The sequence below is a fragment of the Pithys albifrons genome, chromosome 7 (assembly GCF_047495875.1).
Source record: "Pithys albifrons albifrons isolate INPA30051 chromosome 7, PitAlb_v1, whole genome shotgun sequence".
In the NCBI taxonomy this organism is placed as follows: Eukaryota; Metazoa; Chordata; class Aves; order Passeriformes; family Thamnophilidae; genus Pithys; species Pithys albifrons.
Window position 1 is genome coordinate 20504470 of NC_092464.1, and position 27531 is coordinate 20532000.

The window sequence follows — 27531 nt, forward strand, 5'->3', positions numbered from 1 at the left end:
AATTCAGCTCCAACATCAAGATATGAGAGCCATTAACTTAATGAGACCAGCTTTACTGCTCTTGCTTTCATTAAGGAGCATTACAAAGCACCAATATTAAGCTATTAAATTAGACTTTCAAAAGAGAAAAAGCCTCCACAAGGCCAGGGAAGTAAGGGAAGTAAGAAAGATGGAAATAACATTGCTGGGAATTGAGCTTCAGTTTGGCATGGCTGGTTTATCTACTAATAAGTAGAAGGTAGAAGAATAGGAAAATTACTGCTCTAAAACTTGGACAAAGCAAATCAGGTGTCTAATCAAAAACTCTCCAGTCATCCTGAGTCAACAACTTTGGGTTTTTTGTGTCTCCATAGGCAAAACCACCTATTTTCTTATTTCCAGAACAGGAAGACTAGAAAAGCTGTTACTATAGAATTTTTCCCCTGAAACCACCAATGTATTTAATTTTGTCCTTGAAGTCCTATTGCAGAACACTCATCCATCAAATTATTTTATAGCTGAGATGGCGAATACCCAGGTTCTGCAATTGCATAGATCAGTGGAAGGGTACCAAGGTGCTGTTTGTCACAAATTCAGGGGGCAGGCATAGAGCAGCAAGCGTATCTGCTTGTATTTTGTCTGGTAACACCTGGGTTGCCATAGCTTTACCTTTTGGAAATGAATACATGTTTCTTCTTACCTGATTAGTTAAGAGCAGTGCTTTGAGAACACTGCTGTCTGCCATGGAGTAATGAAACTGCAAAAGGCAATTCATGCTGGAGCAATGGCACATGGAGCTGTTTAGAAAAGTAGTCCGGTATAGTGCATTCTCGGTAGTTTCTAACCACTCAAAACGGCCTGGAAAAGTAAAGAAAAAAAGGTCACTTTTTCCTGGAAAACTTTTTTTATCAGTCTATGAAAGTAAGGACTGCTTTCACATAATTAAACCATAGGCCCATCCCAGCAAGAATTGAATCTGATCATCATGCTGTTGATGTGACTTTGATGTCATCTAAGTGTTTCCTATTAAAAGGATAGATATATGTATCTTCATTTTATTTACAAATATCCCCAACAACCAAGATAGTATGTCAAAGTTGTTAGTTTCCACGTTAAAAGCTGTAAGCAGTCCTACATTAATTCAGTTTCCTTACATTTACAACCACTCAGTTGTAACCTAATGACAAATATATTTTAAATTGGGCTTTCTTTCCACTTCCACTTTGGTTTTTAGAAAATATGCTTTTTATAGCAACAGTTAAAAAAAAAAAGGCATTCTGCCTTAGATGGTACAGGATACAGTCACATCTCCACTATGTAATCAAGGTCTTTACTTCTCAACCAGAATTTCTGCAACAAAATGTTGGAAGCATATTGTCTTTCCATCTCAAGCAGAAAAGCAATTTGTGCTCTTCTTGACCTACTGCCCCTTATAAAAGCATTCCTACAGAGATCTAAAAGAGTATCCCATCCCCTCAACACTCTTTTAGTTGTCAGAAATAAAAAGCCTAAATACTTTTTATCAAATGTATCAGGGTATTTTTCCCCCACTCCTGAGTCACTGAATATTTTGCTGCATTCTGAAGCAACTACTAAAATGATAAGAACTGATTAAAGGTCTTAAGTCCACAGTTTCTATGTTCATTTCTCTAAATAAAACTTAATCTCAAATGCAGATGTTACACAATATCAAGGTGAAGGGCAAAAGTGTCATTGCATAAGGAAAATGTTCATTTTTATAAAGGACCACATTCTTTTTCTTTTGTTGCCAGTTTACTCTTTGTGATATGCAGTGATTCACACTGAAATACCTGGTTGCAGTTTCATTGGAACAAAGCTAGTCATTTCATGCCATAGCAGCTAACCTATATGTAAACTAATATTATAGATTTGACCCAGCTTTCTGTTTGGCACACATCAACAAAGAATCTACACTTCTATGCCTACTGCCTTGTGCATAAGAGAAATATGCAACAACATTAGAAGTTATGCTGCTAGTTCTTTATTTAACTTCATCATTCTCTGATGCCATGATAAAACCAACCAAGTTCAGTTTCTGAGCCTAATGATAATTAACATACTTTTCCTTTTTTTATTTCAAGTTGTTCTTGAATCTTTAAAAACATGGCAAAGTGGAAGTGACATGTTTTTTCAGATGAGAAGGCAAGTGAACAGCACTAGTTAAACAAAAGTTCCATGAAGCATCCAGAAGCATCCTGTGTGAAAGAGACATTCTGAGTGTTTTTTAGGGAATATATTTTATCCCAATATTGTGAGTGCTTCTGAGACAAATTGAGACCTAGTTTCAGAAATGAAGACTACAGAAACTGAAAACTGACTTTTTAATTATTTTTTTTTTCCTCTTCAAAATAGCCTGTAACAGTAGAACAATGTTCCCCTTTTCCAGGGATTTTTTTCTCATTATTATTATGATTGTTACTTTTAGACAACATTTATCAAGTAGCTTTCTAATGATTCATGGTATTGGGAAGAATTTTCTTTCATTTCTTGCAAACTTTGTACCTCTTCTTTAAGGTCTGAATTTCCTTCAGTACAGTGCACCACATAGCGTATTACTGTGTTTATTCTCTGATCTTCTGTGTGGCTGGTTCTCTTGAATTTTCATGACTTGCACTTTCAGAAGTGGCAAAAATCCCTTTGTTTTTAGAGGCAGAACAGGGATTTCAGAAAAGCCACTTCATTCCTGCCAATGTGTTAGTAGGGCTATTGAATCAGAGATGTGTGTTTCTGACAAGAGATGGTGGGCTGGTTACCTGGACAAAGAACATACACATTAACATCTTCCCATAAAGTCTCTATTTTCTCCAAATGGCTATTTAATCAGGTTTTAGCAAAAAAGTCTTATTTCTTTCAATTTTGAAGGAAATTTTTGTCTGTCATAAGCAAAATCTTGGGAGTCCTCTCAGAAATGTCAGCCATTAACTATACAGGAGGTCAACTAAGAGGCAAAGCTTATGATTTACTGCTTCGGTGACCCAGAGACTTCTTAGATCTGGGGTGGGTTACTGAACCTGCCTGTATCCTGCTGTGCAGAAAACTAAAAGCCTATAAATATTTAGATGCCTGGTTCCATCTAAACTATATTCTTGTTCAAATCTTATCACTCCCACTTTAATCCATGGGATTTTTATTTCAAAATGACACAACTTAGAATCTATACTATTGGTTTTAGAGTAACAACTGAGCCCTCAGTTTAAATGCAGCCACCAAGTCTCACTTTTTCTTTTCTGGCAAGTTCTCTTTCCCAGCAGAGAAGTGTTCAGTCTCTGAACCCATGCCCTCCCACTCAACCATTTATAGTAAAAGAGGTCAAATTGCCACTGTTTCTGGTCTTTGAGAGTGAATTTTCATGAACTCACAAATCCTGGGTAAAATCTTGAATAAAAAGGAAAAGACAGATAGTAAAAATAATGAAATAGAATCAGATGACATCACTGTGTTTTTCATGTTTAAACTTGAGTGATTTTTGTCACTGGTTATCTGAAATGTTTGGTTTAAAAAGTCTTGGTACTTCCTTTTTTTTCCATCTTCATTTTTCTTATGTAGAGAATTTGTTTTCTTTTTAAAGAAGTTTTACCCTAGATGTAGAAAACTAGCTTTATCTAATGTCAGAAGCATGAACTCTGGAAACTACATAGCATGCATGAAATAACAATAAAGAAAACAAGAAAAAAACATTTTCTTAACAGTATTGGAGGGGAATATAAAACCTCTAAGAAGTTTTGTCACTAGAGAAATTAAGAGGAAAAGTTATAGAGAAAATGCCTACAATACAACACTGGAGAAAAGAAACAATAAAAGAACAGATAAAAAAAGTCCACCAAGGACAAAAAGTATTTTATTAAATCTAAGAATACCAGCAAAGGAGGATTATTCAAAGACTATAAGCAATCCTTTCTTTATAAATATAATTGTCTAGACCCCTGCTTTATAATTTCATTTCTTACCTCTACTCTATTCATAGAAGTAAAAGTTTTGATCAAAATCAGAAAATAAAGCTTAGTCAAGCTCTATTTGTGTTGCAAGTTTGAGCCCTCAAGCATGACTTTCTGCAGTTTGCATGCAATTTCTTTTGTTTTTAGAATTTTAGTTATTAATTGCATGCAAATATTAATAATGCAAAAAATTATTTTAAAAAACTTTCTAAAATGAAAACAATATCTAGCATTCATTCTCCTTCTATCAATGAGATGTACTCCATTTCTATGGATTCAAAGTTCAAGCAGTAATCTCCACACTATCAGCTCTTCAAAGCTACATCAGAAATTATACTGTTACAACTAGACTCTACTTAACCCCTTTGAAGGCAGTATCAGTAGAGAAGCCAAATGCTTAGCTGGCAAAACGATTCCATTTCACGTTAGAACACTTAGAGACTTACATTCATTAAGCTTTCAAAAGCCTTTCTCATAAATCCATAGACATGCACTACACAGTGACTTCAAAAACAAGTGATGCTCTTTACTTCTGAAAATTGTACCTGGACTAATTTTACTGTTTTTAAGAGTAAGAAACTATTTTGTATAATAAGTTCTTTACAGTTCCCATAATTAAAGGTTTAAAGTTAAATTCCTGACTGTATGTTCAAGCAGAGTAGAACTACACAAGGAAAACTTCCAAGTATCAAAATCAGAACAAAACAGAAAACAACCCCACACACAAGTGGGCTTAGATAGGTTTAATTTAATTTCACCAAATTCTTGCACAAATGTCCTAAAGACAATGGAGAATAAATCAGTTACTAGTTTATATTGGAATACTTACATTTAAATATTTCAGGAATACTTGGAAATACATCATTAATTCTTACATTAAAATATTTCATGTTTTACCAACATGTGTGCCCAGTGGTACTAAATGGTCAAATTTAAATACAAAATGCATAGTATTACTTTCCGTAGATTTTGGCATTGGGTCACCACCTTGCCCTAAAAAGCACCCTATTCTTCATGTCAGCTAGTACTTTGGAATTAACCTTAATTCCCACCTTCAGTGTTATTGCTCCAATCCTTCAGGAGGGAACAGGACGCAATCTTGTGCTCAGCTTGCAGCCATGCCCACTGAGCAGGCTCAGCTGGCTGGTCTGAATGCCACTCACATATGTCAAGCTCAAAACTGGAAATCTGTGGTGCTAAAAGACAAAGAAGAACTATCAGTTAACTTGTTAACAGGTCATTATTTATGAAATTATTTCCCATTAGAAACACATGCTTACTAAACTACTTGACAACATTTCTGCCTCTGCAAAAGGCTACTTCAAAAGCACTGTGTATCCCTGACTGCTGTCCAGTATTTCAGGCTGCCATCTTTAACAATACCATTCTAAAAAATAATTTCCTCAAGGTGGATGTTTCTTTCAAAGCAATGGAGTGTTGTTTATGTTAGCCAGTCATCTTAACCTTCATGAATTCACTTCTGCAGAGAGAGTTGCCAGGTAACATAAAAATTGACAAGTCATAGTATGAAATACCTATTTACTTTTCTAGGTGATAGGTACAGAAAATCACTTCTTACTGAGAGGTTAAACTCAGCAGCAACTCCACAATACTTGTAAAAGAGTTTCTTTTTAAAAACAAAAAGTTTCTGAATGCATCACCACATATTTTCCAGACTTTTTTTAAGGGCACATCATGCCTGGGTAAGTTTTTATGATCAGGATTTTAAGCAGGATTGCACTATGATAATGGATGTCCCATTTCTTAGTTACAGAATCAGCTAGGTTGGAAAAGACCTCTGCGATCATCAAGCCCAACCTAAGACCTAACACCACCTTGTCTACTAGACCATGGCACGACGTGCCACATCCAGTCTTTTCTTAAATACCTCCAGGGATTGTGACTCCATCACCTCCCTGGGCAGCCTATTCCAATGCCCAATCATTCTTTTTGTGAAGAATTACTTCCTAATGTCTAATCTAAACCTCCATTGGTGCAGCTTAAGATTGTGCCCTCTTCTGGTTGCCTGGAAGAATAGACCAACCTCCACCTCGGTACAACCTCGTTTCAGGGAGCTGTAGAGAGTGATAAGGTCATCTCTGATATTCCCGTAATATTATTGCAGGGGAAAGGTAATCTCCTGGTTAAGAGAGACTTTTAAATAGGAATCAGGGTATCTCAGAGAAGAGACAGAGTTTCCTATCTGTATGCAGAAAACAATTTCACTGACATTATTATCTACTGCATCTCAAAGACACTATTATTCACATTACTGACACCTCAGTGAGGTGGCCTGTCCAGCTAGTGCTACGAAGATTTCATTTCGTCCTTGTTCCAGCACTGCATAAATTATTATTTACGTATTATTTGAGGAAGAGCTTGTGGAAAACTTGTTTCTTAGGAAAAATGCAAAATTCCACAAGAGAAAAAAGGTATTTGTCAAATTTCAACATGTAAAAACAGTTGCAAATACAGTCAAATGCAATCTAGTTCTTTAAACACATTTGCATTATTGATACAAAACGTTTTGATTAATTGTGCATTTTTTCAATTTAGTTTTAAATATTTTTGACATTTTGTTTGTTTTACAAAATACCCATTTTCCAGGTCTGAATTCTGCAGCATGTCAGACAACTGTAAGATTAGTATTTTGGATTTTCTGACTCTCATCACCATAGCGGTTCATCTCAAAGACCTGTGTCTATAATATTAAAGGCTACATCTTTGCAGGATTAGAGCTAACTGAGGAATTAAACTTGAGATTTTTTCAGTTGAAGTATTCATACTGGATTTTTGTTAACATCTATACATTATAAGTAATACATATATAATTACTTCACTTTTCCTGAAAAAATCCACACAACTTTGAAGAGAAACTGTGTAAATGCTGCATTACAAGTAACTTAAGGACAAAAGCCTCCTTCTCCCTTATAGTATTCCACTTTCTTGCTGCAGAGCTGTTGGCTTTCATCCCTCTGGAGAGATCAGAAGCACAGTCTTAATGGGGTTCTTCACAAATATAATTCTTATGGAGTTCAGAGGGAGTTCTTCAGAGCAGCCACTTGAATAAGAATATGAAATGTTTGAGCAGAGGATCTACTAAAGGTATGATTAAAGGAGATTTTTTGTTATATGTTTCAGAAAATAACTTTAGTACTTTCTATTTGACAGCTAAAGCACTTTTTTTCTGCAGTCCAGATGCAATTGCATAATAAAGAGCTGTGGGCTTTTTGAGCTATAATGAAGTATTTGACATCTGTTTGGAAAATTACAAACTGTAGGGTATCTTAAATTACTGTACTGAAGACAGGGTTTGGTTTGTACTTTTTTAAATGCATGAAGTTTAGTCTTTAGCAGAACTGGACAATAGACTGAAAGGAGGCAGCTTGGGAGACAAGTGAGGGAGAAGTAAAGAAAAGACTTAAAGCATAATGAAATTACATTTGTATTTAACTATCACAATTTGTATCAAGAAACTCCTGAAAGCATGAAAATTTAAGATATTTTACTCATGGCCCTAAAAGCCCAGTCATCATTCTAATGAATACAAATGCACAGGTCATCTCTTACGTGCATTTACACTGGGATTAAAATCATAAAGGGTACATTTAAAATGCAAGTTTTAACTAGAAATTTCATGCAATTAAAGTGGTCCTCATTAAAAGTCTACTTATCCAGACATTCCATAAGGACTAGAGTAAAAACGATTTCAAATTCAACCAATCATTATTCTGACCTTTTGTTTTAATTACTGGAAAATGTTCAGCAACATTCGTCTTTCAGGGAGAAAATTAAGATCTTTTGACCCGGTTTTTGGCTGTTGTGAACCATTTAGAAGTCATCTAATAAAGCTGACTTTTTCTAATGGGGAAACACAGGATAAGAATTGGCTCTTCTTGGAATATACTTGAGGTACTTAACAGTGCCACAGCTTGATCTGTAAACCACAATAAATAGTTCAACAGCTGCCATGTAAGGTAAGTTTAAGAGCTGGATTTATAAGTTCTGGTGAGTACACCTGTTTCTGTCTCCTATTCCCCTCTCTCCTGCCCCCACTTTGCCCCATCTCTTTGAGACAATAGTTCATTTCTCTGGCTGATATTTTTTTTTAACTTCTGTTTGCTCTAGGAGCTTTGTTTATTAAAAAGTCAATATACATTTCACAGAAAGATCTATATCCTCCTGCTGGAACCAGTTAAACCATTTTATAGACTGCTGGAGTTTAGCAAAGCATTTTTTTCTCTTTATACCATCCTTTTATCTTCAGAAATCCTCCAAGTAACAGAAAGAAGCTGGGGAAGAAAAATCACACATCTGTTCTCTTTACATTGAAAACAGATTTCAAATTCCTTTTTTTCAAAGAAAGTACATTGCATGCTTTCCTGGGTTCTTACACAAAAGTACTCAAAGTTTTAAATTAGCATCCTTGCTTATTTAAGTAATACATGTAAAAAATTTCTACAAAACAGAAAAGCAAGATATGCCATGGCATGAAAATATTTATATACATTTACTTCTATATTTCTCCACTGTAAGAAAGATGTAACATGGAGAAACTGACATGATCAAGTTTAGTTCCATGAAACTTCATTTCCCAATGTAGATCCCCTTTGAAATAAGTATGTATGCCTGCCTGCATCATTAGATTTTTGTCTTGCTCTTAATGTGATCTGCCTGCAATTGCTCATTGCTCTAACATGCTAATAACCATGTGCGCCTCTTTTCAATACTTTTTTCCCTACTGGGAAATACAGAGAGCATTATTTTGATCTACAGTACACACAAAACCAATCATGTAGCTTGCTTTGGTTTGTGTCACACCCTGCTTTCCATACCTGAAGTTTAAAGTCTGAACCCTGAGTGTCTGCACCAAGACTAAGAGGAAGGAAAACAGAGGAGGTGCTTTGAATCAGGAGTGTGCTCACCTGAGGATGTGACATGGCTGCCACGGGGCAATACTCCTGTGTAATACAGAGCTGCTACAATTTAATTTATGCCAGGATGGGTAGCATTCCTTTCCAATGAAAACATGTCGGGTTAAAAAGAGAAATAGAAAATGTTGCACTAAAGAATCCTGACATGCAGGGATGGTCTGACTGCAGAGATGACTTGCCTGACACTACAACTCTTGGGTGTAGCAGAGCAGAACAACACAGCCCCACTGCACAGTTGAGGATCAGGACCTTCACGCATTTAGAAACACACGAGTGCCTTGGGAATCTCCCTAACGGCAGCTCCAAAGCTTTTCCTGAGCTGGCTGAACACATCAATTCCTTGGCCAAAAACGGGAGATCTTTTCTGACCACTGAGCCCTACATTTATACTGCATCAGATTTCTTAAGGTATTTATTGTCTTTCTTCCTAACTACATTTAAATGTGAAAAGACAGATGATTGTCTAGGGAAATGAAAATGAGCCAAATGAAAACAATCCTAGAGTCATGACAGCTTTTGAATAACGAAAGGATTTCCACTGTGTTTTCTCTTCTTAACCAAGGAAAAGACAAAATTACCTGTCTCTTGTTAAGACAGGTATTCTTACCACATGCCAGGGAACATCCTTCACTGAAAATAATATCATCAATGGCAACAGCTTCATCTTGACCCTGGGCCTTCACCATCCCCCAAAAGATAACCTAAAGAGATTAACAGCAAATTAACAAGAAATGGAATTTACCAGTGTCAAACCTTACAATAGGTGCCAGTCTAGTCCATGGAGTTCCTATTGTGACTTCTCAGCACAGATATATAGTCTAATTATCTATCTAAATATTGAAGTAGTCTTTAACAAGAAGGATCTGAAAAACAGAATAAAATGCCTTCAAATCTAAGCAAGGATCATGACAGTTATAGGCTAAAACACAAACGATTTTGTGTTTTATCAAGTTATTATTCCACCAGGGGCCAGAAATGCAAAGATTTTCTGGTTGGTTTCAGAATTTATCAGAGACCTGGAGCAAAGTCAGTTCAACAAATACCATTAGTCAGATGCCTTTCAACAAGTTTTTAGCCAAAACAAACATTGAGGAGTACTTGGACAACAGTTGTTCTGCTTTAATGTTACAAGAGTGATTTTTTTCCCACCCCTAACAAAGTCTCCTATACACAAGTTAAAAATATTTCACATTTCCATCTTAAGGGCAGATTTCAATTTACATTTGTAAATGTCCAGACTACCAGAGGTTTTCTGCAGTGATGTACAAGGGGACTGATTGATGAGCCACAGTCCTTGGGAAAACCCAACAAAAAACACACCATTCAAAACAACCCCAAAAAATCAATCTTATGAATAACAGTCCTTAAATTATTCTCTAGCCACAACTTGGGATGTGATTGCTCCAGGATTTTCCAGTCTTGGCTAGGGCTACATTCTAGCACTTAATAGTAAATGTACATTGTTAGAAATATTTTTTCAAATATTGCCTTGAGAGTTCAGCAACAATTTTCTACACAGTTTAGCAGATAGTAGCATCTTTAGAACTGGACTGTGCCCATCAGTTCACTTTATAGAGACCAAAGGATAACAAGGTTTGCAAGCAGTGATCTACTTAGGATTTGACCTTGCAATTTTGAGGAAGAAGATGACATATTATATTAACCATTCCCAGACTCAGTCAATTTTCGAAGTAATATGAATGATGAAACAATAAATCTGGAAGTAAACCCTCCCAGTACAATCTCTGATTGCTGTACCTATGCTCGTATGAGGTAGAGGTAAGTTATAGACTAATAAGAACATTGATACTTGTGTTGAGTGAGGTGCAGTAAGGGTTGAGCAGACAAGTGTTAATTCAAAAATACAGATCCTGTTGGATGCTTTAGCACATTATGCAATTCAAGTAATTATGTTACTTAAATGGTTTACTGAAATGAGGTCGTGCTTCCATGCCTTCAGGTTTGTATTTTAACCAACTTCACAGCAACTGCTGCAGAAGGAAAGGCCTCTCATCTTCTTCACGTGTCCTGTGTTTGTCACCTGAAGCACCCCTACAAAACTGTATCTCATAGTATAATATTCTGTTTCCTGTATAAATGAAACCTTGACGTTATCAGTACAGTTAGACTGAGGCTAAGGGAATACTGTATTGAAAGCTGAGATCACAAGTGTATCACCTCTATGGGCTGATAGATAATTCATGACTCAATAAGACCAACTGTTTTATTTGAGACACATGGACAGTTTAAGGAAAGTCTGATGTTCATTTTAACACTACTAACATATAAGAACAAGTAGTATTTTTTAGTGCCAGCTATGGTCTTCCAAATGTCTTTTCTCTTGTTTACCTCATTGTAATGCTTTCTTTCCACTTACAAAATATATAGTTCTGACCTATTAAAAAGTCGCACAATTTAGAAACCATTTAACAAGTGTCATTTACAGTAACCTCAATTTACTAACCTCATACTTTTCAGTGCTATTGATTGTTATGGTATTTGCTTTCCACTGACTTTGTAGTTCTCCTGAAACTTGCCAGATATTTGTAACAGTATCTTCAGAGTGCTTTTGAAGTCCCACCATCAGTATTCCACTCCTTTGACTGACCCAGTAGTGAAATGTAATCTAGGACAAAAAAAGTCTGATTATTCCAGGGAAATACTATGACAAACAATGTAATACAAATATCAGGCATCAAAATACCTGGCAAACATGTTCTTCATCCGTTGGAAGGAAAACATTTGTTCTTAAAGTTGCAGAAGTGTATTGCTTTTCAGAGGACAATGAGAGGAAATAGGCTATTAAAAGGAATAAAAATAGAAAATTTAGATGTTTGGGGGAAAAAAACCCCAAAACCAGTCAAACAAGAAGAGGCATATATACAGGTATAAATCAATAACTAAAAAAACAGCTAGAACTTTTCTCCCTAAAAAGATCAACACTTGTAGCCATTGTGTGCCAAGCTTTTCTTTCATATTAAATATTGTTTATTTACTATTATGCTCTGTGTTCCAGCTAAAATTTTAAGTGGGGTTCCAAAATGCTTCATGTGCTGATGCATACTCAACTTAGAAGTGTAACATTTTGGGACAAAGGGAGACTAACTCAAGAAGCTGCTCAAAGACTTTAAATCCCAGTTATTGAATAGATCACATATTCCATGCCTAAACATCAAACTGCTGGAACTAACAATACAGATTTAATGTAGATTTATCATGACAGTTCAGGTCTTGAGGGAGGTGGTGGAAAATGGGAGAGGAGACAGTGGTGATCTGGTGGTGTTCAGACAGGTGTCTGGTTTTTTGCTGTGCAGAAAATTGCCCACTGCAAAGAGAATGTTGTGGTATCTTCGGACACATTCCCAAAACACAAAGTTGTCTTCAGTATTTCAAAGCTACCATTAGAGATGCCATTATCTTTCCATTTTTAAAACAAGTCCTTGCTGCACTTAATAGTGTAAAAGATCAACAAGAGTCAGTGAGATATGGTTGTTGCCGTATCTTTTGACTGATCATGTCTCTTCCTGACAATATTGTTTTAGATCTTGTAAAAGATGGAAGGCGGACACCCTATTTTAGGATAACAAATACTGCTAGTCAAAATTTGGCTCTTCCTGAACATAAAGATTTCAGAGCTACTAGATGTTAAAGGATGCAAGGAGAAAAATAAAAATAAAAAATTATCAATCTATTTTTAAATTTTTTTTTCTTCCTTTCCCTTCTCTTCTCCTTCTCAAACTCCAAACAATGTCAAGTAAACTGTCATCCTCTGACATTAACATGCAAATGAACGGAGGAAGATGAAGGAGAAAAAAATTCAAATGGGACTCAAGGAATAAAAAAAATAGTCCTAAAACCAAAGACTACTACAGAAACCAGAAAATAGAGAATATGTCAGAACATCTAAATACCTCATTTTTTAAACCACCCACCTTGACCTCATCCTTATGTGCACCTGGAAAGCCACTGACCAAGCACTATGAGCATAGCTCAGTGCTGGAGCCAGCTGAGCCATTCCCCGCAGAAGAGCATTTTGCAGCCTCTACCAGGGCAGTGGCCATGGTTCCCCCTGGTTTTAGACCTTTTCTGACTTCTCAGACAGCACTTTTAGAACCTGCCAGCTGCAAGGATATTCTTCCTACCCACAACAGATGGCTTGGTGCCTCTGCAGAGCTCTGCCCCAACCCCAATCTGTTCCACTGGATGTTAACTTCCATAAATTTTCAAAAATTTTCTTTTAGTTCCCTAAATATATCTAAGACTCAAAAACTTATTTTTGTCTGCTGCAGGAATTTAAAGTTTTACGCAGATGGGAGAGAAATAATTATTTTAAGAAATTCTATGATTTCACATTAGACCTACATAGACAATAGTTTTATTTAGTAAAACAAGGTGGTGTTTTATTTTAGTTTGGGGATTTTTAAAGTTGTCACTGGTCTGTTCAACTACTAGTTCAGTGAAAAAAAGAACCATGAGAAACAGTGCTAAAACCCCATGTTGGTTTCTAGTAAATGATTACTTAAATCTTCAAAGGAGTTACATCTACCAAGTGATCTTTGCTCTTCTGCTAATGTGTGTGTCTTTACCACCCTGTCATAGAGCACACTTTGCTCAATTGTCACCATAAGGATAATTTCTGGGTGTTAAGCAGGAACCAACATAAAACTGATTACAAAACTGAGTCACGAGCAGTGGAAAAACTCAGCTAACTTCCATAAGAAGATAATTATTCCTACATGATTAGAACCAGCATTCAGACAATCAAAGTGGAGTTTATACATTCTCCAGGTAGAAAACCAAATTAACTAAACGCATTTAAATATCCTTAGCCATTCAATTCACGGATCTGAGAACACAGCCTCTCAGAAAGCTGAATAGATTCAAATATTTGAGCTTTCTGTTGCCTCAGTGAAATAACTTAGATTAACATTGTTACCACACAATTCAGATTTGCAAGATACAACAGTGACTGTTCAGGTGACTAAGCAGTTTCCTTTGCCAATGACACTTTTGCTGTCCACATAAGTTAAATTTTCCCCTCCCCACCAGTTGTTTGCAAGATAAGGGTAACCTTTTTTATGGGTTATAAGCAAGAGTATCTTTCCAGTCTTTGCGGTGTTCTGATGTGGTGTGTATTACCAATCATGCACAAATCCTAGAATCTTCAACTAGAATAAGACTGTTGCCTGATTAACCAATTTTGATTCTAGCCAAAACTTTGTTATATTTATATTCCCTGGTAATTTTTTTCTTAATCTGCTTCTTGATGAGAAGAACTGTTACTCTTTTAAAGATAAATTATTTCACAACTCACATACTTGAAATACAGCTTATGTTCATGAAAGTGTTTGGTAGTTGTTCAAATTTTTCTGCCAACATCAGTTTAAATCAACATGCATTTTAGAGCAGCCTTATTTTCAGAAGCATGGTACACACAAGCAAAACCTGAAGTTGTTAAAAGTACCTCACATGTATAAAGTTTCCTAATTACAAAGTATCATAAGCATTGTCCACTGTGGAATAAGAACTTACAGTAAAATGTAGAATGGCTTTTTTTTAAAGATGTTTTTTCAATGAAAATAGTTTAAAATTGCATGCCATTTTCATCTGCTGATTCCTAAGCAAGATTTCCATGCATTCTTCTTGAAAGCACCAGTTCATACTCAGCATTATATGGAACTTTTACCTGTTTGGTAGCTCATGCAATGTGTGGGAGGTGCTGCCTACTCTAGAAGAGTACAGATTTCCATACTCCCATTTAATTACAGTTGGAGAGTGAGATAAACACCGGGGCTAATCAGTCTCACAACAACACTTGCATCCCGCAAAGGTTATGTTCTTGTACACTCCCCAGCACTGCACACCTGCCTGCAGGTGCTTGAACTGGGGGCTGCCATAGCATTGCTTGTGCTCAGGAGAGATGGGAGGGAGTGGGTGCAGAGGAAGGGAAAGAGAATAACAGAAAATATGGAGAAAACTACACCATTATTAGGCTGCTCTTAAATGCATGTTGATTTAAACTGATGTTGGCAGAAAAATTTGCTATGAGATCAAAGTCCCTTTGTATTCTTTCCCTTCTTTCTTGCTTGAAGCAAGCCTTCCAATTTCTTTATAAAGGAGGAGAAGGCTTGCTGCAGCTAAAAGATGTGGCTTGAGTTAGCTAAAAAGTTACAAATAAAATCATGCATTACAGAAGAAAGAAGACCGGTTTCAGAAAGCAGGATTAACCTGGTAATAGGAAAAGTATGAGGGATATATTTTGTCTGAGGACGGAGCAAAGGAGTTAGCTGAGACAGTCTTTGAGGCAAAATGGAATTGGAATAAGATCTAGAAAAAAGCTGTCTCAAACAGGCCAGGCCGCCAAAGCTTACCCTGTCCTTAGATACAAATTCATCTTCTCTCAAAATATTAGCCACAGATAATGGATGCACACACTCCAGGAATTCACTAGTCCAAAAAAAACTGAAAATACATCCCAAATTTTCTAAACTTTGTAATCATCAAGAGTGACTTTATCAGCTAATATCTCCAAAACAGGTAATTGTAATCACCTAAAAACCTGGACAGCTGTGGTCAGAAAGCATGTGGCAGAATATAATTGATCAAGAAATTAGCAAAATTAAGCAAATAAAACAGAAAACTACAAAATTTTTTAGAAGTCCAGAGTTTCCTCAAAGAACATGAGGATTCTTACCACTCTCATTCCCACTGTGGTCAGAGTACGGTGGTCCTGTGCCAGATTGGCCGTTTCTTCTTATCCATCCAGGCTGGAAATTAGATTCTTGAAGAGCTTTGCATAGATTGGTTTCAAAATCACACTTGTCCCAGGAGAAATCTGAATTGAAGAAAACAAACAAACAATTAAAAACTCTAAAACAGAACCAAAAGGATATCTTTTCACTATCACTTGCTGCTTAATTAGCACAGAGAAAAATTTCAAACAGGCTGCTGAAAAATGGTGAGAAACATTAGAAATTTTAAATCATGAGCAAAGAGAAACAGGGCAGTGGAAGAGAGATGACACAGAAGAAACATTGAAAAAACCCCAAACAATTCAAGACCAAAAACCAACAGAGACCACCAAGCCCTCCCTTCAGCAAACCAAATTTAAACTAGTCTATTTATATTATATTACTATACCATATGCTCTTTCCTTCACAAATATGTGTGAAGCTACTTATTGCAGGAAACTCTCCAAGCTAGCATAGTTTACATGCAGAGGCTACTTTTAAAATACACTGCAGCTATCAGGTGAAAAATTTCAGTATATCTCTTGGTTGTCCAAGGTTCTTGCGTAGAAAAACAAAGACTTAACACCAGGAAATAATCAGATAGCAAATTTCTTTTCTATTCCATTACTGTTTATTTCAACATTTTGCAATATGCACTTGTTGGGAACTTGGGATGTAAGCCTGTTCCCAGAAGAAATCCCAGAAGTCCTAACAACAGCAACATGAGACTCATCATCCTACTCCAAACTTGGCCAATGCTCATAGTCTTTACAAGGTTGCTGTATTAAAGCAGAAACCACATTATTCAGAAAAGAGCTGTAATGAGTCCTCAGAACAAGATGATCTCCCTACTTGCTTTTCTTCTGCCTTATTTCCTGTAGTGCACATAGTTACGCGGTAAGGAAGGACTGCTTTGCCACCTTCCAAATTCACCTTTAGGGAAGCACTGGTTAGAAAAGGGAGGCAGAACATGTTTTTCTGACACAGACTCCAGTTTGGTGCACCAGTTCCTTTAGAGAAATGAAGGAGGGTATGTGACCAGATAAATAATTGCTTCCAGGGATGGAGAGACAAATGTTTGTTCCTGCATGCGTGTCAGACAGCCCTTCGTGCCTCATACCCAAGCTGAATGAAAGAGCTTGAATGTGCCTGACAGGATGGACAGACCCATTCCTTTAACCATTCATTGTAGTGGTGGAAGGATTTAATTTTTTTTTAAAAAGTCTAGGCAGATGCATCTCTGAAGAGCAAACGTATTGCCCTTCACCCCAAGCAGAACGTCTGGTACTGTCTCCAGATTTCTTGTGCTGTGTGGAAACATTCAGTTCATTCACCTTTTCTTTAACACAACAGAGGAAGCTGGGTTAAGACCCTGCTTTCTAATTGTGACTCTGGTTAGACACAAGCTACCATGTCTTTGCACTCCCTCTAGAATTGGTGTTTGCTCCAGCCCCCTGGAAATACTTTTGGTCTGTTCTATATTATCATAGTTCACTAATAATTTTAAATAAAGTTGCCACTGCAGCATTTATAGTCACACTATGATGTTCATTTTCATGGCAGTGATATTCACATCAGTTTACTGCAACAATTAATTACAAGGTGAGAGAGGGGAAAACAGAAATAGTTCATGTAAGCAAGCCAGACTCAAGTTAATGTGCAGGTTGGCTGATTCATCAACCAACTTTTTACTGCTACTTTTATTTCTTAGCACTTTAAGTGGCTGAAAAGCAAGTCAGTGGTTCATCAAAAGCACAAACACTGCTGAAGTATATCTGTTTCATATTGTATGAAATGCACCAAATCATATTCAATATTTCTTCAGGAATTTTCTCATGGATTAAAAAAAACAACAAACAATTGCAAATCAATACTCACAAAATAGCAAGAATAGGACCTTTTTAAACTAAAAAAAAAAATCCTTGATAATTCGTTGTCATTTTCCAAGGCAATATTCATTTTCATAGAAAATATAACTTGGAGAACAAATGTAAATTTGTTGGAAGTTAGATTTACAAATGTAAAGTCACTGCTTATAGAGAAAAATTGTGTGAACAAAACAAATATTTTAAATAAATATTATGGAAAAATTCCAAGCCTCACAGGAACAGACAACAGTTTAAGGTTCTATTTCAAGTGTGCATATGTATAAAATCTCAGTTTAGGATATTCTGGGAGAAAATTATTTCTAAGAGTAGTTAGTTTTCATTTTTTCTCTGATGAACATTTTGCAATATGAAGACCCAATTAAAAATAAAAACTGAAATTCTGAATTTCATATATTTTCACTGCAGATACTTTCTTAAACCTGAGTAGAGACCAGAGAAAAGAGCAGGAACCTTTCAGCAATGTGAGAGATCAGGAGCTGAAACCTAAGAGGAAAAACAGTTTTGCTATAATCCTAAATCAGAAAAAAGTGGCAGCAGGATGAGTCTTCAATTTGACAGCCAAACCTGTATCTTTCTGTCTGGCAGCTGACTTATCTCCTGGAATAATCCAGAGCATTATCCAAGCAGCCCCAGCACACAGCCTGTCTCTCAAAGCCTAATTCTACATCCTTTCCTCAGTCATATTAAAATACAACATCATTTGGTATTTAGGTCTTTTATAGAGCCCATAGACTCATTTTTCTAAATCAGTCTTTGGAATGACCTTTAATTCTTTCCTTACATATAAACATTTGTCTATAGCAGTATTCTCTAAAAAAATTAAGTGTAAATGGAAAAATGCCTCTATTCATCCATATCATACTGTCATAACAGAAGGTTCTACCTGGAGGAAATGCCCCATCCAGCACAACAAAGGCTAAGCACAATGAAAATTTCAAATCTATACAATGAAGCTTAGCATAACCATCTCTCATGCAAGTGATAAAAAAATATACTAATCTGAGATGTGTTAGGCACATCAAACTTAATTTCCGGCCATTGCAATTTTTATACAGCACAATAAACTTACAAATGTGTATTGATATCTACTATATCTAATATAATCTTAACAATTGTTTTATTTGAGAGAAATAAAGAATCAAGTCTCCTAGAGTTCATTCTAAACTCCTGTTCCAAACAGATCTCTGCATAGTATTTGGATAAAACAGGGAGTTCTATTGGAGGAAGAGAAACTTCGTGTAGGTGGGCACACGACTGTAATTTGAAGAATCTGGATTTAAGTTACTGGTCTTTCTCATGGATATCAGACTAATTCAGTAGTAACTAACAATCTAATTAGCATTTTTCAGAGTGCTCAGAAAGACAGAGGTTCATCTAAAGACAATCTATTCCATATCTAAAGTGAAATTTTAAAATCCCAACATATACGTTACCTTCCTTTGTTGCACAGTGAGCAAAAGAACTTAGATAAGATTTTTAATTTAGAATTACAAATTTTGATAAAATTAAGCTCTTCTCTGGACTCCAGAATCAAAATCCTCAAGGACTACCTTATGAATCATGTGAAATTATATGCAGAATCATTTTGTACAGTATTCTGGAAATACTAGAATTCTGATGCAAATTTACTTGGGCACCAGCAGTTGAAATTGGCTCTCACTGCTTAGATCAATTCTTTACAGGAAACAACAGCAACTGTTTTTGTAACCTCTGAATGTGACAAAGATTAAGCTAGGATAATCAGTTCTGAATTCAAGAAAATTTCCCTTATATAGGTTTAAAAAAAAAAAAGTGCTTTTGTTTGTGCCTTGTTCAAGGTATTTTGGATTAAATCTGAATTCTATCAAACAATTCTATCGCAAATTAAGGAAAAAGCTATTACTTGCTGAATCTCCACTTTATTTGGATGAGGAAACACTTGCTTTGTTGTGTAATATCCATATGAAGATTTATGAGAGACTTGGACTTTACAATTGATGAAAATTAAACAGGAAAAATCAGAATGAAGCTGGAAGAAACTTTCTTTAAAAAAAAGGATTCTCAAACATTTTTGCTCCATAATCCTCCCAGTCCTCTCTGCTGCCATATTCAGTTATCAAGCTACCACACTTATGCTGAAGCACACTGACACCTACCTCGTTTCTCATCACTGCTCTCTCCACACTGGTTGGTGCAAATGCATATTTCTCCAGGAGAAGCAGAGGAGCCATCACCACGCTGGCATCCACTTCCTGGGGATGACTGAGTACCTACCAGAGCAAAGCAATATAACAAACAGAAATATATGAATCTGTTCATGGGCTATAGTACTGTCCAAGCTTTCACTTGGAAAATAATTACTTTAACTGTCTAGTACTGATCATGAAGTGTCTTTGACCAAGCTGTATTTACACACATCTCTCTGAGAGATGTTTTTAGAACCTCACTTTCTGAATCTGCAGTTTAAGGGTAATACGTCTTCTGATAAGCAGTGACTTTCAACCCCCTGTGTGTTGGGATAATATTTAACAGAATTATAACATTGTTTTATGAGTAAAAAAATTTGGCGCATGCTCTGCAAGTCAATTGTACATCATTAACTTTCTGATCAGATTTATTGCCCAATGGCTTGAAAATACATCAGATCAGAAAATAACAGGGAAACAGTAGAATTACTAACTGAACAACATTCATAAAAGCCTTTTTGCTCAGAGGGAGTTGATAAATGCTTACAAAACATATTGAGAGTTTGGGTATCAGATGTAGAAAACAGCTGAGAAATTCAAAGTTGATTTTGCATCAAAAGGTTTGTAAAAATTCCATCTCTTGTACTGATGGAGTCCTTCCATACAAGGATGCTTTAAGAATGTGTTTCACCATGTTTCCATGTTTCACATACAGATGGCTCAAGGATCTTCAAACGGAGGAGGCGGAGTAGGGATAGAGATCCAGACAATTCAAAAAGCCAACCTTGTGAGAGAATATGGAGTCAGCTTGTTTCATTCAGCCAAGCATCACATGAAAATAAGGAAATTATATTAATGAAGTACCTTAGGCACTGTAGATGCCCCAAACCTAGGGTACAGATAAATAGTAGAAAAAAAGAGTTGATTACAAAAGCTAAAGAGCAGTATTAGCCCTAGGCCAACGACAGTGAGATCTAGATAAAATTAGACTGACAATCATGTAAGCCTGGCACTCCTTTAATAGGAATAGTGGGATGAAAAAAATCTACTCTATGACAGACTTGTATTACCTTACTAAAAGGATCATACAATTTCCCAAGTGGCAGCTTGTAGCAAGGACTGAAGCCAGCAGGTCTGGAGATTTTGTCACCTGCAAATTCACAAAATCAAGTAAGGGGAATGAACATTCCACTGTGCCTAAAACCAATTTCCCTGTTAGCCCTGGTAAGCAGAATTAAGACATATCTGTAACTAAAACATGCTTATTGTAAAGCACAAGTTCTATAGTATCTGCAAAGAGAAACAGGCAGCCCCTGCCTGGAAGCTTATCAATCATTGCAGATCCTTATTTTCATAATGTAAGAGATCTCTTCTGAGAGTGCAAAGATTACTATTCCAACACCGCCTGAAGGGGAACAGTGCAAGGTCTGATGCAACTTCCTATTATCTCCAACACCAGAGGCAGGCACATGTTTATTGTAATAAAGGTTCCCATTCTGCCTAGAAAGCATTTTCCAGTTCATTTGGTTCAACTCCACCCTTTTCATCACTATTTCTGTGGACATCATGTTATCTGCTTTATTTCAATGCTTTGTCCTTAGGCCATGGAGCTGTTTGAAAAACTTCCCGATGAAAAGCAGAGCTATGAATAAATTAGTTAAGAGCTCATTAAGAGATAGATAGATAGATAGATAGATAGATAGATAGATAGATAGATAGATAGATGATAGATAGATAGATAGATAGATAGATAGATAGATAGATAGATAGATAGACAGGTAAATAGACAGACAGATATTCCTCAAAAATGTGCATCATTAAGTTGTTTGCTTCCATTCTCTAAGTACGGCTTAGATTAAAACCCTGTATTAAAAAAGCCATATAACATCATGTTACCACATTTGTAAAGGTTTAAATATTTGTGCTATTCATCTGCTTTGTTTCCCAATTAATTTTCTCCAACATGCAAAAGTTCATAGGTTCATCTTATTTCTTCTTTTCCTCTATATTTTCTAAAAGTCCTCACACTGATGTACTTCACAATGACAGTTTTCCCTATCTTTGAGCTTTCTCCCATTTTGTTAAAACTCCCACTCCATTGTTCTAAATTGTTGTACTGCTCTGCCTATAGTATAAAACTGCATACAAGTATTCTGAGTCAAAGGGTAATTTTTACGGAAACTGGTACCAATTTCCACTTCAATATGCTCTAAAACATTAATAAGAAGAAAATTTGCATAACCCAAACAGTCCAGAACCAAATCTGTTATGAGTGGAAATAAATGTAAAATGCCTCAAATATTCAGGAAGCATTTAGGATGTTTTCCAAGGATCTTTAGTGAAGGAGGGCGGAATGTATTTTAGTGAAAGTCTAACAGAAAGTGCAAAACCAAAGGAAAGGTGTTTTGAGAGTTTCCTGATGAGTGCAACAATTCAGCCTTCTTGTCAGCTAACAATGAGAACACAGGTTTTTTAGTTCTGAGAATCCTATTAAAAGGGACAAAAAGATAACTCAGAAGAAAAAGACTTTCAGGAAAAGTAAAAAGGACAGACAATTCAAGTGCTGAACTCCAAGCAACTTGAAAACCAAAAAAAAACAACCAGAAAGGAGTTTGAATGAAGAGTATAAACTGGTAGAAACATGCAGGATGCCCAAAAGGCAGCAGGATGGGCACTAATTAAAGGGTATTTTTAAAGCAGCAGAGAAATATTGCGAGCAACTGAAGACTGAAATGAAAGCAAGCAGAGCCAGGCACTGTGTTTATTTTCAAAGTTACTTTAGCAAACAAGCAGTTACTGAAAAAAAAATCCTTGAAACCTACATCAGAACTGAATTTATCTGGCTTAGCCTAATTAATTTAATTTAAGGCGAGACAAAATATTTCATGCAAGTGACGAAAGATTGCCCACTCAGCCTTCAACTTGTTTAAGTAAATCAGCCAAAAAAGTTGTAGATATTTAATTTAGGACTTAAAAAAATAATCTTAGAAAGAAGTCCAAACAGGCTGTGAAATGGAGCCAGAAAACTTTTGCATTTTTAAGTCCATTTTTCATATGATCAGAAAGATATTTGCTTAAGCAGAATATGGATTGCAGTTAGTAATTCTCCATTAAGTTTTTGCAGAGCCAGTTATTATCAACAATGAAATAGGAAAGAACTGAAAAACTGGGATGTGAGCCTCGTCATCTGAAAACAGGGTTCAAGTTTTGCTGCAACTACTAACTTTCTTTCAGCAAAAAGTCTTATGAGTAGAAACCAGTCAAAATTCCTGAGAAACATAAATTTCATTGTTTAATATAACATTTTAATAGCAAGATTTTAATTTTTTGATGTGATGAGACTAGAGACCAGTCCTGTGCCAGCATGTATATTTTTATTGTATATCTCATTTTCCCCTAATGTACAGTTTTAGTAGACATCATTAATTTTGACACAATCCTCCCAATTTTTTATACAAGAAAATTTTAGCCAATCATTAATAAAAACAAAAACCTGTATTTTTAAATAATTCACAAACAATCAGACTTCATTTTGAGAGCCCGTTCTCAAAAATATGCTATTTATGTTATCGTAAAACTCTAGTTTTTAATTGTCAGATTGGAATTGAAAGAAATCTGCACAGCAGAGAAAGTCAAGAAATCACAGTTACGCCAAGCTGATCCCATCTTTAACAAGAATTGACAGAATTCTTTACTTTGATGTGAAAGGCAATAATTGCATAGCATCTGCTTATAGTTAAGTGACACTAATTCAATAGTTATCTTGAAAGAGAACTTAAATATTAGTCCATTTGATTAAAAACCATTCTAAGTCTTCTTACCACTCATCTTCATTTGCTGAAACAAATTGGTAAAACCAACTAAGAGGTTAAAACCAAACTTAATTCATGGCTCAGTGTACAGCACGGACACCACAGACAACTAGTGAAGGAAAAACCTCCATAGTATTAAGGAAAAGTGTGATGAACTCGATATAATCAGGTCAATCAAAGTCCTAGATCATTACAGACTGACAAAACACTACACTCCAGGAAAAAAATTGGTAGCATAATTTCCGTCTTTGTAATTACAAACCATATTACATTCAGGAGGTGATCACCTATGCTGATAGAGAAAATAATCAATGCAAGATACAAAAGATTCATTTAATCCCTATGTGTACCTTGTGATACAAATTGTCTCTGCACCAAGAGTTTGGAGGAAAAAATACTTCAGTTCTGAACTGTCAACAGCTCAGTACAAGTGCCTTTCTTTCTCTAAACTCCAAATTAAGCAGGGGAGGGAAAATCACAAAAAATGCATCTAGTCCATAAAGCAATGTCCTATTGGAAGGCAAAACTATTAATTGGCATAAACTTTGATCAGGCAGAAACATCTCCTGTCTACTATATGTTCCTTCAGAGAAATTGGAGTAAGAATAGAATAAAGATTTTCTCAGCAATTGCTTTCCAGATCAAAAACTCGCAACAGAATTCAGCATACAGTTCTCCCACACAGTCTTGTCCAAGTAAATAGGAAAGTCTTCCATCACATCATTCTACTAAGCATTTGGTTCTGTTCTCTCCTATAAGCAGCTTCATGGTCCCTGTAACTAATTTATCAAGTAGCACTGTGCCACAGGAGAGTGGAACCCATGGGGCAGAGGACCTGAGGCATGATGTAATGTGAAATTTTACTTTCCAGCTCTGATTTTCAGAGATATTAAATGAAAAGGTGATATGCTGAACAGAGAATAGCTCCTTCAAAATGTACTTTCAGTTGAACATTATTCCATGAAGGCACATGTATGGTTTGGGAAGAGTCCTAGAAATTATAACATTTGGTAGATTAATGGCAGAAGATTAGCACTTAACACAATGAAAATTCAGAGTAAGTACTCCTTTTGGACAACAAATACAATTGAAATGAATCACAGGGTAAGTGTGTGATTTCTCAATAAAGCAGCTGTAGCCTAAGTCTTAAATGCTTAGTTATGATTCTTAAATTAATCCCAACATACTAAAAATTCTATTTAGAGTAACCACTTTTCAATTGGAGCTCTGTATTACTTAGAGCTGTTTCACATTTTAAGGAACTGTAGGAAATATTATGTCACTGTTATTAATTTGTTGACTATTTTTCATCCTATCACTACAAAAAAAAAAAAACAAATTAGGTCTACTGAGTCATTTAATCCTAAATTCTGAGCTAAATGAATTTGAATCTCAGCTTAGATGCTTTATTGAGTTAATGTGAAATGTAATGTATTCTCATAGATCATCAGAAGGTTAGATCCTTACTTGCTGTTTCTAACAACTTGTTAATGCTTTTTTGTACTTTATGTTACTCCAGACCTTCCTGCTTACCTGCTCTTCCTCTACACTTCTTACCCAGATTTCTGCTTCTCCCCATGATTCATCAGGCAGTGCTCCACTACAGCTGCATTAAAGCAAAGAGATTTCAGCTACTGTCTTAAAAAAACTCTTTGTAGTTTTATCTACAAGCTGCCTAGAAATTTGATAGATTTTGTTTTCTTGAAAAAACTTAAAGTCTCCTAGTACCAGTGCCAGAGAAGATGCCATGGCATGGGTCTATCACTGTGGGGATTTCCTCCCACAGCAAGCAAAACTCCTTCCAGAGTTGCTTTGAGTGAAGCTGAAAGTATCAAAAGCTGAGATAAAAAGAAATGTTTTCTCATCTCAACCACTCTTCCATGAGATGCACCACTCATTGTCAGACTGCAGCTGACAAAGGTTTGATTGAGATTTTGCATCATGCAATGTTTGTTTCCAGAGTTTACATGGTTATTGTTTTTCACAGTTAGGTATTGCCTCCCATCAGCAGCAATACTTTTCAGTCCTTATCACTTATCAAATCTTTGTGTTGAATTACAAAGTTTTAAATGAATGTAATGTTTATAGATAATGACAGGTTATTTCAAGCATGGCAATAAAGTTTTATTGCTTTTCCTTACTAATTTAAAATTCTAGACTGCTGCTGTGAGTTAGGTATTTACCATATCAAAAAGACAACCCACCTGAGTGTAAAAATTCCTATCTGTATTCTTTTCAACTATGTAAGCAGCAGCTCCACTGAACAATTCTAATGAAGCTTTTAGCTGAGTGTTATCGAAACATTCAGAAAAGTTGAGTCTTGAAAATTTCTATATTAGGCCAAAAATTTCCCTAAGAAGTTAAATATTTAGCTGTCTGCCACACTAAAAAGAGGCAGAAGTGTTTAACCAACTCCAGTATTTCATTATCAAATAACTTAAGTCTGAAATGTATAAAAGTGTTACAGTAAAAATTCCCACCTGAGAATTTCTGTTTTAATAGTACAAGCTATCAAATAAAATCTTCATTAATCCAGTTGATGTACATGACATTCCAAGTATCTAACTCTTTTCCTCATGTTGTGTTAATCCTACAATGATCCTCTGAGTCTCAACATCAGCAACTTCAATCTTCCTCAAGAAGAATAAGGGAGTATTGAGTTAAGTCATCAGCAACCTGAAGTCTTCATCAGAAGGGCATAATTCAAATAGCCTTCATCTTTGGTCTGGGATGCATTGGGATCTAACTTAGCATGTTTCCTTGCAAGAGCTTTCTGCCTTCTCCTTTGTTCTCAGGTGAAGTATGAAAGCTACACAAAGCTTCCCTCCTCCTCAGCTGAAGTAAATGCCTTTTTCAGACATTTGCTGCTGGTAGTTATCACAGAGCTTATGCTAAAATGGTCTAGGTTACAGCGATTTGGCCAGTAGAAAATTGTTAAAACAAGCTAAACCAGAACAAACCAAGACATGACGAGTCCTGAACTTGCAATGTCAAATTAACATGAAGGCAATGTCCTGTGACTGCATATCAAATATGTTATATACTGGGTTATACAAAAAGATGTAGAACAATATAATCTTTAGATATTTTTTATCCTTGACTTCATGTCTAGACCTATTCTGTGAGCCCTTTCAACAAAAAGTGAGTGGTGCTTTCCACCGGCTGCACATAATTTCAAATCTACAATTTCCAAATCTTCAAGATGCAGTACCTAACACTGAAACTCCACATGTTCCTATTCCCAGCAAAAACCTACTGATTAGTGAGCCTTCTGCTTGTCATTTTAAGGTCAAAGATTCACTTACTGCAAGCAAGGATATTTGAGGACAGAAGCAATTTGAGCATAACCTTCATAGGACACAAAGTCAGAAATCAGAGAGTAATCAACAGTTGTCAGAGCTCTACCCTAAACAGTTAATCTTCCAAAACTAGTAAAAGGTTATTAATTGATTTATTGTCCATTAAAATTCTATTTTGTAAAGAAAATTCCCAAGGTACAATAAATAAATTATTAGACATCCATTACTGCAAGAAAATTACATTTTTAGCATGAATTATGTAGAAATGAGGTAACTTATCAAAGAATACTTGCATAACTTAATATCACGTAAATTTACAGTTGCGGAGGAGGTAGAAGCCCAGTGTAATGTTTCACAAGCAGATAGAAATTACTTTTTAAGAAGCAGTTAATTTTTTCTGTATATATGGTAAATAAAGATCCCACACTTGAGTACATCTTCAATATTCTGCTAAGGTAGAAGAAACAACTATTAATAGCAATTTGATTTGAAAAAAAATCTAATGATAAGATCACAGAAATAAAACCAAAATTTGAGATGTAACAACTAGTAAATTCAGATTGATGTGTAAATATGTACCTATACAAACTTGTCTAAAATTAAGTTTTAATAATATATGTTTTCAGTTAGCAAAAGAATTTAGAAAAAGTATCATCACCTGCCCAATTTAAAAGAGTATACCTATTCTAGTTAGAGCGGTCAGGAATAGCTTATTGCTCTGTGGGTGTAACCAAAACTGTGTATTCTACACCCTGTACATAATTTC

At 35.7% G+C, this 27531-nt stretch overlaps 1 protein-coding gene across 1 annotated transcript in view; it reads right to left on the minus strand.

The window, feature by feature from the left end:
* MALRD1 (MAM and LDL receptor class A domain containing 1) overlaps positions 1-20208 on the minus strand; it is a 246509-nt gene extending 226301 nt beyond the window's left edge. Inside the window, exons 1-9 of the mRNA XM_071561243.1 lie at positions 20202-20208; positions 19621-19738; positions 16258-16267; positions 15564-15687; positions 11574-11668; positions 11334-11495; positions 9477-9570; positions 4988-5131; positions 680-837 (exon numbers count right to left, since the gene is read on the minus strand). Of these exons, the coding sequence (XP_071417344.1) occupies positions 680-837; positions 4988-5131; positions 9477-9570; positions 11334-11495; positions 11574-11668; positions 15564-15687; positions 16258-16267; positions 19621-19738; positions 20202-20208 (912 nt within the window). The remainder of the gene's footprint in view (positions 1-679; positions 838-4987; positions 5132-9476; positions 9571-11333; positions 11496-11573; positions 11669-15563; positions 15688-16257; positions 16268-19620; positions 19739-20201) is intronic.
* Positions 20209-27531: the final 7323 nt, after the last annotated feature.